This window comes from Melanostigma gelatinosum (assembly GCF_949748355.1).
Source record: "Melanostigma gelatinosum genome assembly, chromosome: 10".
Classification (NCBI taxonomy): Eukaryota; Metazoa; Chordata; class Actinopteri; order Perciformes; family Zoarcidae; genus Melanostigma; species Melanostigma gelatinosum.
In genome coordinates, this window is record NC_136643.1 from 9931041 (window position 1) to 9948320 (window position 17280).

Here is a 17280-nt window from a genome sequence, read left to right on the forward strand (position 1 = left end):
TAAGCTGTCAGAACATCATTTCAAATGTAGTGTTCATCATCAACCTTGTTGGTTATTCTAGCATAGTGTATATACAGTATGCAGCTCTGTGCTTTCAGACACTGTTACAAAAACCGAAAGTAATCTAGCTGAAATTGTGGAAAAGAATGGTTAAGTTAAGGATAACCAAGGAAATGTTCATATCACACCTGGAAGCTAAGTAACACTGAAAACAAGAAAATCACCTTCGACGTCCACACGGAATGTCACAACATCATCAGCGAGGCTACAACTGTAGAGGCCAGAGTCGGACACCTTAGCAGAATGGATCATTAGTTTCCGCAGGCTTCCATCTCTTTTCATATCGAGGCCAGTTTTGCTAAAGAGCTCCACCTCATCTTTCAACCAGGAAACCTGGGCGACCGGGTCTGAGACCTCACACTGAAGGATAATTGGACAACCCATTGAGACCATCTTGTATTTTTCAGACAGTGGGATTGGCATGATCTGTGGCGATCGGCCTAAGAGAAGGACATAACAAGGGTTTTGGAGAACAGATGAATTCACAACAGCAGGCAAAACACACTGTCCAGCCAGCCATCCAATGTTCTCTGAACATTCAACACAAAGCAAATTTTGTTCACCACTCAAACCACAGCGTAAGATGGACGTGGTAAGTTTGATAAGAAGATGGTAAGGATGGAAATGAATCACCTTCTACGTCCACTTTAAATGTGATGGCATCATCTGATGTTGAACATTCATAGGTGCCACCATCTTTGTTTTCAGCTGAGTGGATGAGTAGTGTCCTTGTAAGACCGTCTGACTGTATTTCCACATTGTTTTGCGGTAGGAGCTTCAAACCATCCTTGTACCAGTCGACATAAGCAGAAGGATCGTGAGAGAGTTCACAGCTGAGGACAATTGGAGAACCTTCTTGGACGGACTTGCTCTTGTCACTCTCTTGAAGCTCTGAGAACTTCACAGGTAGAGCTGTATGTTTCAGATATTGCAAAAAGAGTGTCTTAATATACTGCATAAATGTGATTTTCTTGAAGTAATTCAATATATCAATACTGTATATTAAATAAAGAATTTCAAGAGAAAACAACATAACATACAACATAAACACAACCTGCTTAACAAGGACAATAAGTAGAACACAACATTGTACACTTGGATAAAAAGCACAGACAAAAACCACATGTAAGATACAAACAAGAAAGTGCCAAAATGTTTGTTTGTAATAAAGTATCCAGTTAGTGTCTTCAATGAAAAAGAGCAAAACGTTAGCTTTCTTAAGATATTGGACATGCATGAGAAGAAGCTGCATTGTGAAGCTGCATGATTTAATAAGCCATTTTAAAAGAAGACGTCCTTTATCATCTGATTTCACTTGGTTAACAATGGGCACTATGATGATGTGTGACGGGGAGTTGTTTTTCTTTAGACAGACGTAACTGATCATGCGATAACAAAATGAACAACAGATTTAACTGTATCAGAGGAAATCTTTCGCTTTACTTTTTCATACAAATAGTTGACCAAATTTAGAAAGCGGAAAAATGTCTGTCTGGTGAGTACCGGTAGATAGACTTGACGTAATCACCTGATGTTACAGTTAGTTCGCCGTGCAAGACAGTGACAGCACAACAGAGTTTTTGAGTATCACCTTTTACTTCCACAGCAAACTGGATGTCATCATCCTTTGACTCACAACGGTATACGCCACTGTGAGCCCGCTCTGCCGACGGGACAACTAGACTCCTCAAACTCCCTTCTGACTGGATGTCTACTCGGTTTTGAGGGAGGAGCTGTGTTCCATCCTTGTACCAACTGACCTGTCCCGTGGGATCTGACAGCTTACATTGTAGAGAAATGGGGAAGCCTGCCATGACCGTCTTTTGCTGGTCACCCTCAGATAAAGCTGAAAACTTCAGAAGTGGAGCTACAGGATTGAATGTAAAATAGAATTGGTCAATAAAACAGATACTGTTATTAACCAAAGGAAGCAAAGCACAATCCTGACGTTAAAGGCTTCAGCAGCACATTCAACCAATATAAATGCATGCAAATCTTTTATCCTACCCAACAATTTTGATTTTGTATGTATTGAAAAATAAGTAGCTTTCAAATAGCCCATTTAACCTATTCAAATTTTATCTTGAGCAAACTGAAAACCTCCAAAAAGTTAGCATCAATAGCTCATCTGACTGCACCAAAACAGTTTGCTTCTATTGTCTATTCTGGTAGAGATTTTAGGAAATTGAGCCTTAAAGAGAGGGGTACTGTATCTTCAGGACATGTTTGATCCACTGACGTATGCCAATCATGCTCTCTTGCTCCATAGAACGCTCAGGCCTTATCTCTTATTTGAAGTACAAAGTACAAACCAACATTTGTAAAGCGCTCAAACACCTTCTGAAAAAAAGTCATATCGAGCTTTATGCTAAATGTAAAAGTGTAAGTAAGCACTTTACATGAACGACCTTGCGAGCTTGATTACCAGCTACTCTCAGACATAGAAAAAGAGAAGCAGATGGAGCTACACTGTCTGGGATAAGGTTTTAACATGACTAAGTGTTTACTTTGATTAATGTCATAACTAGGTAAGTTTTAATGAGGGACTTACCGTACTCTATCTGAGGGACATTTGATGTAGAGGTAGAATGGAGCAAGAGAGCAGATATTCTGCCATCTTTTACAACTTATATGGAAACTAAAGCTATTTGTATTGTAACAAAGTAATTATAACACTCATACACTGTTGTTGGTTTGCAAGCTGCACAAAAGAGCAGCACATAGCTAAGATCTTTTTAGGGGCTGATCACACAGAGACGCATTGATATAGGCGCGTCCGCTTTAAAAACATCTTGGCTAAGCAGGTCAGGCCTAATGGCGTTGTGCACCTGTGATAAGGCAACCAATCATATGTGATTACGGAAAACGCGCTCCCTCGCTTGCTTTAGCCTACACCAAATTATTGCAACATGAGATATAAATCCCCCCCCCCCCCCCCCCTTCACTCTCACATATATTGTAGCTCTCTCACAGGCCAACAGCTCACTAGCTAGCAAGCCCTACCACATCTACCGGCATCAAAAGAGGAATGAAGTGGTAAAGAACAAGTAAACCCTGCGTCTTACTTTGTTTGATTGGCTGCCTTGGCAAAGTGTGACATTGACGGTGTGTGAGACTTGGTGCCTGGCGTTTAAAAACTAAAGTTTAAAATACTTTGTTGCCTACCAACAGTCACAAAAAAGAGCCGCAAACTGCAAGAAACACTGGTGGGGCAGCAAAAAGGCAGTGCGATGTGCCCTGCTTTTTCCACCTGAAAAAACACACTCTGCCTGATCAGGCCCTTAGTCTGTACAGATATGCTAACTTTACAGTTTATCCAAATACTGCTAAAGGGAGCAAATTCAGATTTTACGTTTTAAACTCTCTGGCAGTGTCTTTAATTATTGCTGGTGTTGTGTTTCTTGGAAGAGGTCGGTTGTAATCATCCAGAGTAATACAATGAGAACTTACTTTTTTATAAGCAAAGCAAAAGTGTTTGGATGCACTTGTCCCTGACTAAAATGTATTTGCAGAACAGATGAGAAGAGTCAGATGAGAAGTCTCACCTTTAACATCCACATGAAACTGCATTGCGTCATCTGTTGTCTTGCAGCTGTAAATCCCTGCATGAGACGGCATCGCTGACTGGAAAGCCAGTGTTCTAATGGAATCCTCTGCCAGCATGTCTTGCCCAGCTGTTTCCCGTAGATTTATTCCATCCTTGTACCAATGAACTTGAGCGTTAGGATCTGATATCTCACATCGCAGCACTATTGGCTCATCAACGTCAACAGACTTGTTCCTCTCAGCCTCACAAAGTGTTGTAATTCTCACAGGTGGAGCTGGGGATGCTTGAGGTAACATCAAGAGAAAATTGCATCACTATTACGGACTACAACAAAATTGATCTTTCAAACAGAAGAGCAAAATGTCAAATCAAGATTAGTCATGCCAATAAATCTTAAAGAGTTAAAATCAGCAAAAATAAAAGCTACGTCTTCATGTTATTAGTAATCTAACAAGAGGTTTCTTTGGTTAGACTTGAGATAACTAGGCATTCAAGTTAGGATTTGAAGATAATGTATTTACTCTTTTCCCTATCTTTAATATTCCTCACAGACCACCCAAGCTCAAACATTTAGACTGACTATTAAAGTGGCTTTAGTATGAACAAAATAAAGTAAATGTAGAAATTGTCAAAATGTTAAGGATCGCAATAAGCAATCTCTTCATTTTACACAATGTCAACATTGTGCCCGTCCATTTTTTGCTTGATAATGCTCACGGTTTAAATCACCTTCAACAGCCACCTTATTTGCAGTGACACTGTCACTCCAGTGACTGTCACATGTCCGTGATAGATAGATATCTTCTGATTGGACAGTAGAAGCCTGCTTGATATAGTGAGGCTCTGCACACTGGGTAGAGGATCTTTGCCCAGTGTTAACTGTGCTGTCTAATTGGTCTTCTGATGCCTTCATGCTGTGGTGACACTCTGCATGGCCTGGTTTGGCCTGCTTGGACTGAGACAGCACTTCTGCATGGTGAGGTACTGCCTGTCCTGTGTGATAGACGTCATCCAGTCTAGCATGCAGCGACTGTCGCAAGTTGTAGTGCTTTCTTGGTTGGACCATTCCCGTGTCTTTAGAGTCCAATGATTGAGGGTATACAATGTTACGTAAGTCACTGAGTTTCTCTGAATGGACAGTTGATGTCTGTTGGTTTCTGTTAAACTCCACTGATTGGTCAGTTGCAGCCCATGAGGAGTTACAGGACCCCTCTGAATGAACAATTTCAGTTTGTAAGCAATCAAGACGCTCCTCTGACAGGACAGCTGGTATATGTGTGGAGCTGCAGCGCTCGTCTGATTGGACAATTTCAGTTTTTAAAGATTTAATAGGCTCTTCTGATTGGAGAGTTGCTGCCTGTACAGCTTTAAAGGCCTCTTCTGATTGGACAGTCTCAGAATGTGAAGATTTAAAGGGCTCACCTGATTTGACGGTTGCCGTTTGTGAGGATTTAGAGGGCTCCTCTGATTGGGCCGTTCCAGTCCTGAAGGAGTTACAGGGCCCCTCTGAATGGAAAGTTTCTGTTTGTATGCAATCCAAAAGGTTTTTTGACAGGACAGCCGGCATCGGTATGGAGCTACATAGCTTCTCTGAATGGACAGTTGCAGTATGAGAAAATGTAAAGGTATCCTCTGATTGGACAGTTTCCGTTTGTGAGGTGTTAAAGGGCTCCTCTGATTGGGCAGTTTCCGTTTGTGAGGTGTTAAAGGGCTCCTCTGATTGGGCAGTTTCCGTTTGTGAGGTGTTAAAGGGCTCCTCTGATTGGGCAGTTGTAGTCCTGAAGGAGTTGCAGGGCCCATCTGAATGGAAGATTTCAGTTTGTAAGCAATCAAGAGGTTTCTTTGACAGGACAGCTGGCATCGGTATGGAGCTACAGAGCTCCTCTGATTGGACAATTGCGGTATGTGAAAAATTAAAGGGCTTTTCTGATTGGACAGTAGTATGTGTGGCTTTAAATGACTCATCTGATTGGACAGTCGCAGTGTGTGCGGATTTAAAAGGGTCCTGTGACTGCAGAGATGCAGTTTTTAAGGAGTTACAAAACTTGTTTGATTTGACTGTTGAAATATGTAAGTGGTTATTACAGTGTTGTGACTGGGCAGTTAAAGTATGTAGTGGATTATCTAGCTCTGACTGGACAGTTGGCATCTGTAGTGAGTTTCTTAGCTTTTCTGATTGGGCCATTCGAGTCTTGAGAGCAGATTCGTCTGATTCAAAAGCTGCAGTTTGAAGAAAAGTACAGAACTCATCTGTCTGCAGGGAATTATCAAGCTCTTCAGGTGGGGCTTTTGCATGCTGAAGACAGTAAATTAATTCCTCACCTTGTGATTCTGTGGGCTTGTTAGTGTGATGTTGTGTGTCAGATTGTATTATTGTTGGCTTTACAGAGTTACTGTAAATTGGGGATTGGGCATTTGTTGTTTGTTGATTGTCAGAGAGCTCCTTTGTCGGTTTAGTTGTAGTCCGGTCAGCCATATATTCATATGTTGGCATAGGCCTGGAATGTTCTTCATCGGTATGTGTGTCTCCTCTATTGCCACAGAAGGAGCCAGAACTGCATTTTGAGGACATCCAGTCAACTTCAACAGGACAAGCCTCTTCAGTGGACTTCTGTTCTTGGTCGGAAGAGAGCCTTGGTGATGTAGCTATAAGCATTGTGATGTACACAGAGAAAGGTTTTCAGTGGTTGATGGTTTCAATACTTCTTCTCATAACAGAATTTTACATCAGTGTGGGTTAGCATGGAGTTATGGGATAGTTCATTGCAAAGACAAGCAAGAAGATCGACCAGGTTTGGTCTGAGATTGAGCTCCTACATTTCCCCCTTGAACTGAATCCTAATACTGTTACACCACCAGAATGTTCACTAACTCCTACAAAGTACATACATTTTTCTTCTCTTTGATAAGAGTTTGTTGTCATTGCAACGGTGAGAGGTTCAGGGCAGCAATGTGGATGAGAGGATCTGGTGATGAATAAGACTTAAGATGGACGTAAGAGTGGTAAGCTGCTTGTTGCAAGCAAAGATGGCTGTTAAAATGAAGACTTAATTGACAAACACAACATGTACGTTAGTATGAGGAGCAGCTACACAGCTACTTAGCACCCGCATTTTGATTAAGAGCCAAACACTGCAGGAAATTACATGGGACCAGGATTCAATATGACAAAAACCAACTTCTAAAGGAAAAAAAAGATGCAGATGCCTCAGATGACGGAGCTAACAGCAAAATACACCACTATTGTTAGTGGCATTTATGTGCTGGGTTAAGATGGATGACTGATGTTGAAATATATCAAATCACCTTCGACATCCACAGCGTATTGGGCAGATGCCTCAGCTATCTCACCAATCTCGTGACCATAGTGACACTGCTCTGCTGTTTGGACAAAGCCAAAGAGAAAACAATGAGCTGGGTGATACCTTTACGCAAGTCACCAAATACTTGATTCTTAATTGTGCAGGTATAATGTGGAACACCACCTTTCATGTCCACATTGAACTGTGCGTCACCAGATGGTTCACAGCCAGACCTCCCGTCACCAGGCAAGTCATGTGACTGGAAGGGCACAGTTTGGCTGCCGCCCTGTGATTCACAGTCGGCTTCCATTTTTGGGTAGATCTGGGTTCCATCTTTGTACCAACAGGCTTTGGCAATGGGATCTGAAATCTCAAACTGCTGAACAATTTGGCAGTCCGTTTCAGCAGACTCTGACTTCTCAACATCAGGACCAAGCAGATATGCAGTAGGTGGCGCTACAGACAATCATTGGGGGGGGTAATTTACATGTACATTATTCTAGATGACTTCAAAGAAATATTGTCAAAACTGGCACAGATATTAGCTCTGCATTTGTAACAACAAAAAAGAAGACGGACCAAAAGTTAGTTTGTCATAACTAAACTGAAACACATTTACAGAATCACCTTGATTGTTTATTATTAATTGGGCAACATCATCTGCTGTTGCGCAATAGTATGCTCCAGAGTTTGAAGTTGGTTCAATAACGAGGGTCTTCTTGATGCCTCCCATTTCCAAATTAGGCTCTTTCTTAGAATCATGTTCTTTATCCCTCTGCAGTGACACCTGTGAAGCAGGGTCTGAGGTTTCATAGGTTGGCTCAGGTGGGCAGGTTGCTTCATGCGACTGCGTCTCCACCACCTCTGGTGAGGGCGGCAGCGGCGGAGCTAAAGATGATGATTCATCATATTATAATTGCGGACTGAACAGTGCATATGTACACTCTGATTAAGAAAGGGGTTATATATTCAGCTTTCTGAAGGGAACCAATCGTTTATATCTCAGACCAAATTCAAAAAGTTTCAAGGAATACATAGATAAAACATTTTGTCAGTTGAGATTAATTTGACCTTGATTTAAGAAACTGTTACAACTTCACACAAAGCACCATTTGAAAACAGCCAGACTGATATATTGCATATTGCAAGTGTTAGTTGCATCTAGTCACCAGGAAGCTCTAGGGTTTGCTCAAACACATTTAAATAGTACCTTTGATATCCACAGTGAAGTGAATAGTGTCATCAGAGGTTTCACAGCTGTATAGCCCTGAGTGCAAGAGCTCAGCAGCTGGGCTATTGAGTCTCCTCAATGTGCCATTACTCTGTATATCCCAATCGTTCTGCGGGGAGAACTTTACGCCGTCTTTATACCAGCACACAGGCGCAGTGGAGTCTGCAACCTCACATTCCAGCTCCAAAGGTTTGCCTTCTTCAAGTGATTTGGTTCTCTCAGCGTCAAAGACCGTAGAGCATGTCACTGGTATAGCTAGCATTGGGAAATCAGGAGAGCTAAATCAAGACTGTGGAAACGGACACCTTGCAAAAATGTAACTGCTGAGCAAAAGATTAAAAAGGCTTCAGCAAATTATTTCCTTGGGTATCAACAATGCTTGAAGGTTATATGCATGAAACAGTATGTCAAACCACATACAGTAGAAGCGGGGATTATTAGTGGCGTCTGTAAAGAGGAGGTGGGGTTATAATATTAACGCAAAAGATAAAAAGTGTAAAGTCACCTTTGATCTCCACTTGAAACTCCATGGTATCATCCTGTGTGCTGCATCTGTACACACCAGAGTGGCACAGCTCGGCAGACTGAACAACTAATGTCCTTGCGTCGCCCTCTGAGTGGATTTCTAAACCAGAGTTTGAAATGAGCTGCGTCTCATCCTTGTACCAGCAAACGTGGGCCTCAGGATCCGACACCACACACTGGAGTACAATAGGGCAGCCCGCTTCGATCGACTTGGTCCTCATTTCCTCAGGAATTGCTGAGAACTTCACAGGTGGAGCTATAGATATGTTTAGATCTTATGTCAACTTCATGCCAGCCTTTTAAGATTATCATAATCTATTTACTGACAACTAAATAGCTAACATGCTGTAATGCAGTCTAAGAAAAGGTGACGGCTTAGCTGCACTTCTAATGAGTGCTAAGAAGAAAGGCAACAGACGACATACAAAAGTGTCTTGTTAATGGTTCACATCGCTTAAGGAAAAACAAATCACCTTTGATGTTCACACTGAACGTGACGGTGTCACCCTTTGTCTTGCAGCAGTATAACCCAGAGTGGAAAAATTCTGCTGAATGGACAATCAGTTGTCTCGCCAAGCCGTCAGTTTGAATATCTACTCCAGTTTGAGGGTGAAGCTTTGACCCATCTTTGTACCAGTGCACCTGGGCAGAGGGATCTGAGAGCTCACAGCATAAAACAATGGGGGAGCCCGTTTCGATGGTTTGGCTCCTCTCAGCATCTGGAATTGCTGAAAACCTCACGGGTGGGGCTATGGATATTTAAATTCATTAAGTTATAAATGTAATATGTTTTGATAAGTCAGACAAAATGCATTTTTTAGGTAAGAAAAGACAAAAAGGGGTTGAAAGGGGCAATAACGATGGTTAGTGAAAGACAACAGCATTGTAAGAAACTCGCTCCACTCACCCTCTACTTCCACATTGAACCTGATGACGTCATCGATAGCGTCGCAGCAATACACTCCAGAGTGTGAGAACTCTGCTGATTGGATGACAATTCTTCTCATGGTGCCCTCTGATTGGATATGCAGACCCTCCAGTGTTTGTATTTCCACCCCGTTCTTGTACCAGTGCACTGGAGCTGCAGGGTCTGACAGCTCACAGTAGAGCACAATGGGGTTCCCCATTTCTACAAATTTGTTTCGATCCATTTCTGACATTGGTGAAAACTTGACAAGAGGAGCTGCAAATTTTAGACCATAATACCATAATTGAGACTTTACATATAGGTTAGTGAACTGAGTGATAATATATTCGTGTCCTCTTGCACTGTTGGTGCCAAACAATATTGCCAAACACATTTGTCCTAATTCCAGTTAAAACAAAACGGACAGGTAAAAAACACAATACTTCTTTGGCCCAACAAGACCCATACACACCTTGAATGTAGAGTGCGGCAGAATCACGGATGCTATAGGCAATAAACGTGATCTCGGCTCCATTGTCCGTATCCCGAACTCCTCGAATGCGAAGAGATTGGTGTGTTCGTGACCTGCGCATGGAATAACGCTCGTCTTCCTGAAGCTGAGTACCGCTTAAAAACCATGTACCGATAACTGAAGCAGAGAGCTCAATGGAGAAGAGGGCGTCTTGGCCCTCGGGCACCAAGGCATCCTGTAAGGGAGCTTGTATTCTGGCAACTGGAACTGGAAAATGAATCAGAGTATACATGATTTAGCAGCAATATCCTCAACCATGTTGTGATTTCATTTATCAGGAACAAAAAAAACAAACATGTTATAGCAGAACTTACCCAAATGAACAGCTTTAGGGAACTCAACATTGTTGCTCTTTCCATATTTGTTGACACTGCAGATGCGGAATCGATAATCGGCTTCACATGGTACGCTGTCACCAAGGATCTCAACCGAGGTTGCGGAGTCTGTGGTCAGGCATTGCAGCCACTCCTGTGAGCCTGTGCCCACTTCCTGTCGCTCAAGCACATATCCAGATGGAGGGTTCTTTCGAGTGTCCTGAGCAGGAGACCATGAGAGAAGAGCTGCGTTAGCACGCTCTGTGTTGATCTGCACACTCACTGGACAACTCGGAGGACAATGTCTGGCCGCTGAAACAAGACAAACCCATTGTCAATGTGTCTCTGAATTGGAATGACTGATACATATTGAGCAATTCCAAAAGTAGTAGATCTCGATATTTTGTTTTGTGTGCAAACATATTGTTTGGGATTCAATGATCTACAGATGAGGCACCCTACCTTTCACTCTAAGCTGAGAGGAAGTCTTGGATCTGCCAACAAGGAAAGTCACAAGGCCAGAGTCTTGGGGATTTGTATTGACGAAAACCAGGATGTGAGTTCGACCGAAGGACTTGAGGATGGTCTGATGCGTTTCACGCAACTCTACGGCATCTTTGTACCAGTGTATGTCCATTTCTTCTTTGTTCACTTCAACACAAAAGGCTGCATTTTCACCTTCCAATACGTCCACTTTTCTTGGAAGCTTCCGCAAAATTGTCCCTGCAAGGAAACACTTTGAAAGTGAGTGACTCCTTTGCACATTAACAGGATGAGGAATTGATTATCTTATGAAACACAATGACCTTACAAACAACATTTGCCATTTGATCTCCAAAATCAATACAAATCAGTGTTGTCAAAATAAAATCCTTTTCTGATCTGATACTGCTATGGAAAAAGTTTGGTTAGGCTTATATAGGTTTAGGGAAAGACCATTGTTTTTGTTTAAATTTCTACATTGTTAAGGTTAGAGGACTTTCAACATCATGGTTAAATAATTCACTACTTAAGGTCAGGGAATGTGGTCATGGTTTAAAGAAACACTGTTGACTGTTGGTAGTAAACGGTCTCCCATGGTAAAGTCCAATGTTCTTCTGATGTGTTACCACTTCCACCTCTTCTACTCTGCTAAAGTGCTTTCTAATTTAAACATACACATTTGTTGTTTCGGCCCATTCCCGAACAACGGGTGCTGCCTTTCTTCTTGGAAGGACCGTCTCATAAAGGAATTACCAATATTATATAGTGCTTCCCATTTGGCACTGGTCCCAAAAAACATGGCTGGAAAATAACACCACACAAAGAGAGCTTTCCATAATTCCAACTACCTGGCAAAGTTGACAAACTGAGACATCAGATGTTATGTTCACTGCTGTTAAAAGGATTTGCCTCGTCTCTCAAGTCCCAAACCAGCTCAAAGGAGGAGAGAAAAGGAATGAAATGCTACAACATTTGTCAGCCATATCGTATGTGTTTTAAAAATGACAGAAGGAAAACAAATTAAGGGTTAGGCTTGTCACAGTTTAGGTTGTATCAACTTTGGTTTTGATTGTCCCTGTTGTATTTGTATGAGCACATAGGTGTTCAATGAAACTCCAATATACAGTAAATGTACCACAGCTGTTTGATTGTATCATCCTGATTTACCTTTCACAGCTACCTCTGCAATGCTTCTGCCCCCGTCGGGCATCTCGCAGAGGTAAATCCCGTCATCGTCAACTCCGATGTCACGGATAGTTAGCCGCCGTTTTGTTCCCCACTCCTCCATTCCATATTTGGCCCCTGGCTGCAGTCGTCTGTCCTCCAGATACCATGTGATGGGAACAGAGTCCTCTGGAACTTCACACTCGAGAACAGCCAAATCTCGCTCCCACACTTCTAAATCAATGAGGGGCTGCTTGAACCGCACAGGCGGCTCTGGCACCAAAGAGGAGGAAGCACACCAGTTTGATTAAGCCAACGTGACGTCTCTGAATTAAAAATGAGTTAAGTTCAAAACAAGCTTAAGATGTTCTCATTAACTTATATACAAAAAAACGTTACTTGAGCAATATAAATTCTTCAGGTAAATTGACCTGGAGAAAACTTACACAGCACATCATATGTGTCCTTGAAGTAAACGGTGTAAATTGAAATGTATTTGGCAGTAAGTTCTCGTGAAGAAAACAAGATGTGCAAAATCATGGCTCATTTAATTGAGGAATGGAAAGGTCATTAACACATCGGGGTGTTGGATAGGAAATAAAGTGTTTGTAACCGACACCATCAGACAGTACCAGACAGTTGTAAACAAAGGAATGTGGACTGTATTTAGTAGTCCTTGCAAAGCTCTTACTTTCCTTATCTTACTCAGTCCAATTAAACACAAGGACAGGTGATGAAATACACACACCATTTTCCATTCAAATCACCTTTAAATCTACTGTTAATCCCACCTTTCTGTCTTCATCTGACACAGTACGATGCTGTCTGTTGGTGCCTTGAGTTTGGACGTCTCTGGGCCATGTGAGAAATATGATCTCCTTCCCAAAATCACATGGATGCCCCCCCTACACCTTTCACAAGCTAAGTGACTTTGCAGACATCATAGTGCTTGGCTTGGAATCTACCTCAAGCTGACTTTGTCTGTTTGGATATTTCTCAGGTTGAATTTCAGATCATTAATACATTTGGTTTATCCTCCAGTGGACCGGGGTTGAATTTCTTTTCATGCATCTGGTAGCTGATTATCTTTGCAGCTCACTAGCCTGCTGACCTGCATTTTTACGAATTCACTGAATGATGATACAAAGCCATATACTTGACATTTACGTCATTGAGTTCCTTAAGTAGGCGTTTGTGAGCAGCAACATGCCTCAATTTAGCATTAGTGTGCTATTCGACAGTATGAGCTGTAGTTTGCTGTGTAAGAGCACTGATCACTTCTGTAACTATTTTCTATTTACTGAGATGATACTCTTTATTGTACCACTCGGGAATATACTTTGATCGTCAAACTAGGTTTTTGGAACATAGAAAAGATTGTAACAATACTTTACTTTGTTTTTTGTACCAATAATCAATACAATATCTCCTAGAGATAAGATTTCATGACACTGTCATACAACTTTGCCATCCATGTCTGGCCCTACCCCAATATATGATCTCAGAGTACCTCTTTGGAGGTATCTCACTGACATCATCCTAGCATGAAATGGTTTGAAATCTGATCCAAGAACACACCACACGTTCACTCACTCCTTTACTCGCTACAAAAAGCACTGCAGGCTGCAACTGTGTCTGCGTTCACTCTCGAAGTTGTACCTACATTTCTTCCCACTTTCACAAAGTTTACACTCTGAAGCCACTGAAAATCATCTTGACTCACCCTTTACGGAGAGGTGTACGGCACTGAGGGTTTGCCCGGCAGTATTTGATGCAGCACAAACGTAAACTCCATTGTCCTTTTGCTTACAGTACAGAACTTTAAGTGTGAAGTATCCTTCTCTGTCCTCATACAACAAGTACCGCCTTCCAGACAGTATCAGCCTGCCATCTTTCCTCCAAATGATTTCTGGTTTGGGCTTCCCAGTCACAAAGCAGCGGAATTTGGCATGTTTGCCCTCAGTCACTGCAAACATTTTCACTTGAGTGGACATGGTGTTGTCTTTGAGCCGGTTTAGCACTTGCCTGCCACTCCTCTGCTTTCCCTGTTGGGCTTTCCAGTGGCCATTTGTGTAGCCATTGCGATTTGCCTCATCCTCATGTGCTGGGCCTGCATCAACCAGCAACACAGCTCCTGCCAACGCTTCCCCAAACTCATTCCTGGCTTTGCACGTATATACGCCTCCATCTGGAGCACGAGTCTTAAAGATCTTGAGCTGGAACCATCCACCGTCCTGGAAGCCCACGCTGAAATGCGTGCTTTCGAATATTTCATTGAGTTTCTTGCCGTCCTTTTCCCAGACGACCTCTGGCCGCGGGTTCCCCCAAAGCTTACAAGAGAAGACGGCATCATCCCCACGGCCGGCGCGAGTGGAGAGGGGCTTGATGAGGAACCGCGGCTTATTCTCCTCTCGTACCTCCATCTCTTGTGCTTCGCCTTCCACGTTCAGTGTGGCCGCTGCGTACGTTTCCCCAATGCTGTTCTTTGCTTTGCAAATGTACTGGCCACTGTCCTCTTTGGTCACAGCCGAAATGATGAGGTTGTAAACATTACCGTCCTCAAAGACCCTGTATCGTTCCTGGGGGTCGATCTTTTCATTGTTTCGCTCCCAGATAACTGCAGGCCTTGGATCGCCACCAATTTGACATTTCAGGACTGCATCAGCTCCGCTTTGCACCACCACAGGTCGTGGATAAGCAAAGAAACGTGGCGCTCCACCAAACACATCCATTTCTGCTTTTTTCTAGCCTCACTTCACCTTAAGCCGTCCAGGAGATTAATAAGTAGCAGTTATTCACTGGGGGAAGACAGTCCAACTTCTGCTCTGCAAATTTCTAAAAAATAAATAACAAACAAATGACTTTAATATCAAACCGCTTGTGACTTTGACATAATATTGGAAAGTGAAACTAGCTAAATTATAATTAGTTCTAACATGTTAGCCAGATCATGATATGAAGTAACTGTATGTGTTAAGGTGGGGAACCCTCATATTTCGGAACGGACAATGCTCAGCCTCCGCCTCCTTTGTGTGCATGCGTGTTAGCACAAACGGATGGTATGATTATTAGGGCTAATTGAATTAGATCTGTCTGCATGAGAGAAAACACAGGCTTGCAGTGAGAAGGGGGGGGGGGGCAGCCTAGTCCTATTGCAACAGCAGCCACAACACATAGCCAGTACAGCTGGTGCTGTATTTCACTGGGAAAGTGCTTAATATAGTATGCCCTAAATAAAACCTGCGAGGGGGAGTGTGTGTCAGGTATCACAAAGAAGGTTCTAAAAACCCGCGTGCTCACACAAACAGGACGAAAATCACAGCCTGCCCACCCAAGAGAGCTCACAGTTAAACTATGCTGAGAAAATGTCACTGTTGGATTTAAAATAAATGCAACCGTGACATAAAAAAAAAGACCTCCCCACCAGAGCTGCCGTCACATGTTTAGTTGGCAGCTCTGAGTGTAAAACAATATCAGTTAGGCAATCCTAGAATTTTGTTGGTACAACAGTTTGTAATTATTTCTCCCCTCGTGAAAATGATGCTCCCCTTTGGACCAATTGGGACAGCTCCCACAGAGTGTTGAGTGTTTTTTAGGATTCCTTTTGAAGGATAGTTTTTACTGACACATTTGATAACAATATATTCATAATGATATTTATGATAAAGTATTTACACACTGGTCAAATCCTGAAAAAACTGAACAATACTGTCTTGTATTCTTTCACACCTTTCAAAGTATCACCAATCCTTATGCTAGCCCTTAACATTGCAGGTCAAATTTAAATCAATTTCAATACATGTAAACAATGTTTAACATAACAGCTTTAATTGCTTATAATTTACATTCCTTTGTACTTAAAATGAGTCTTAATGTTAATAGGAATATATTTTGTATACCACTTCATTATGTTATTTCATATAGTTGGGAGTTGTTGCATAATATCTTTTTTCACATTGCAAGATGTTTTAATTAACCCGGTCTGGACATTGGCCTGAAAGTGTCTTCACTATTCCCTCCGGAGGTTTAAAGAGAGGAGATTAACCCCTGTGTTTACTTGTCTGATTTAATTGGAATGACCTCTGCCCCTTGTGAGGCTGTGCAGCGTACCCCTCACATGACCTACCTGGCTTCAGTCGCGGGGAACGACCATCAACATGCATTCCGCGCTCGCAATCTCTCGTCGAGGTAAGAAGCGATGCCGCCCGTCTCCTGAAGGCTGAGCAATGTACCAAGTTAACTTCAGACTCAGACACATGCTCTCCTCAAAGGTCCCACGTTGTACTCCAGCACATCTCCATGGGCTTTTTGTCCGGCAGCAGGAACAGAAAACACAACTTCAGTGTCCACCCCAGCTTCCCGTTTAACAAACGTCAGAGTGATCCCCCCCCAAATCTCTGTGTCGTTCAGGCCTCAGACACCCCGAGTGTTATTGTTCATGGAATACCGTTAAATGCTTTTGCAGCTGCTGCTGTCCCCTAAAATACTGACTGCCTCAATGACAGCAGTGAAGATAAGTCCGGCACTTCCATTCACTTGCCAGCAGGGGCTAAAGATAGTTCAGGTGGCCGGTGCATTGCAGACTGCTTAGCTTACTTGAGGCGTTGCAATACAAATCGAAGGAGAAGAACAAGCTTCTGGTCATATTCTAAAGATCCGCTTCATTAAATCTTTATCGCTAAAGTTTTTCACAAGTTATGCCAGTCCATAGCTATTCCAGTGTGCTGACAGTAAGAAAGCAAGTGTTTGTAACAGGAATTGTAAATTTGATAAATATGTTTCAGAAAGTTCCACCTCACGGTACATTCTGATTAGACTCGTAAATACTAACGGGTACTGAGGAACTGAAAGCAAAAAAATAACATGAAATTATGTGCAGATGTTGTGTTATGGTTCTCAAACACTGTTAATCTCTACAGGTCTACGTTTATCAGCATGTACAGTTCTAAAAACAGTCCAGCCTCACATCATTTATTAATTGCAAAGAACAGAAGAGGGAAGCCTTTGCTGCTGCCTGTAGACTAGCATAACAACTTCTATCACTCTGCTAGTACACTCACTCAGTTTGCTGCTGCTGAAGTGCGGGAAGTGAGGCTAACAGACCTCTCTAGCCCTCTCCTCATCGCAGACACCCCAGTATCGCTGAACGTCTTGGTGGTGGAGATGTTGAGGGTGAGGTAGCCACCAGGTTTTGATGAGGAAGAAGCGTATGTGC

The 17280-nt window shown here is 42.5% G+C and overlaps 1 protein-coding gene across 7 annotated transcripts in view; it reads right to left on the minus strand.

Moving 5' to 3' along the window:
• Positions 1–16454, minus strand: part of obsl1b (obscurin like cytoskeletal adaptor 1b) — a 35931-nt gene extending 19477 nt beyond the window's left edge. For 4 of the 7 annotated variants that reach the window (XM_079276973.1, XM_079276972.1, XM_079276971.1 and 1 more), the window contains exons 1-17: positions 16192–16454; positions 13789–14900; positions 12069–12338; positions 10881–11141; positions 10419–10730; positions 10045–10311; positions 9573–9848; positions 9139–9414; positions 8646–8921; positions 8120–8395; positions 7537–7797; positions 7093–7365; positions 6914–6988; positions 3606–3890; positions 1652–1927; positions 694–972; positions 225–500 (exon numbers count right to left, since the gene is read on the minus strand). In XM_079276973.1, the coding sequence (XP_079133099.1) occupies positions 225–500; positions 694–972; positions 1652–1927; positions 3606–3890; positions 6914–6988; positions 7093–7365; positions 7537–7797; positions 8120–8395; positions 8646–8921; positions 9139–9414; positions 9573–9848; positions 10045–10311; positions 10419–10730; positions 10881–11141; positions 12069–12338; positions 13789–14797 (4948 nt within the window). In that variant the 5' untranslated portion in view covers positions 14798–14900; positions 16192–16454. The remainder of the gene's footprint in view (positions 1–224; positions 501–693; positions 973–1651; positions 1928–3605; positions 3891–6913; positions 6989–7092; positions 7366–7536; positions 7798–8119; positions 8396–8645; positions 8922–9138; positions 9415–9572; positions 9849–10044; positions 10312–10418; positions 10731–10880; positions 11142–12068; positions 12339–13788; positions 14901–16191) is intronic. The other 3 variants (XM_079276970.1, XM_079276974.1, XM_079276975.1) reach the window with 3 other exon arrangements.
• Between the last annotated feature and the right edge of the window lie 826 nt (positions 16455–17280).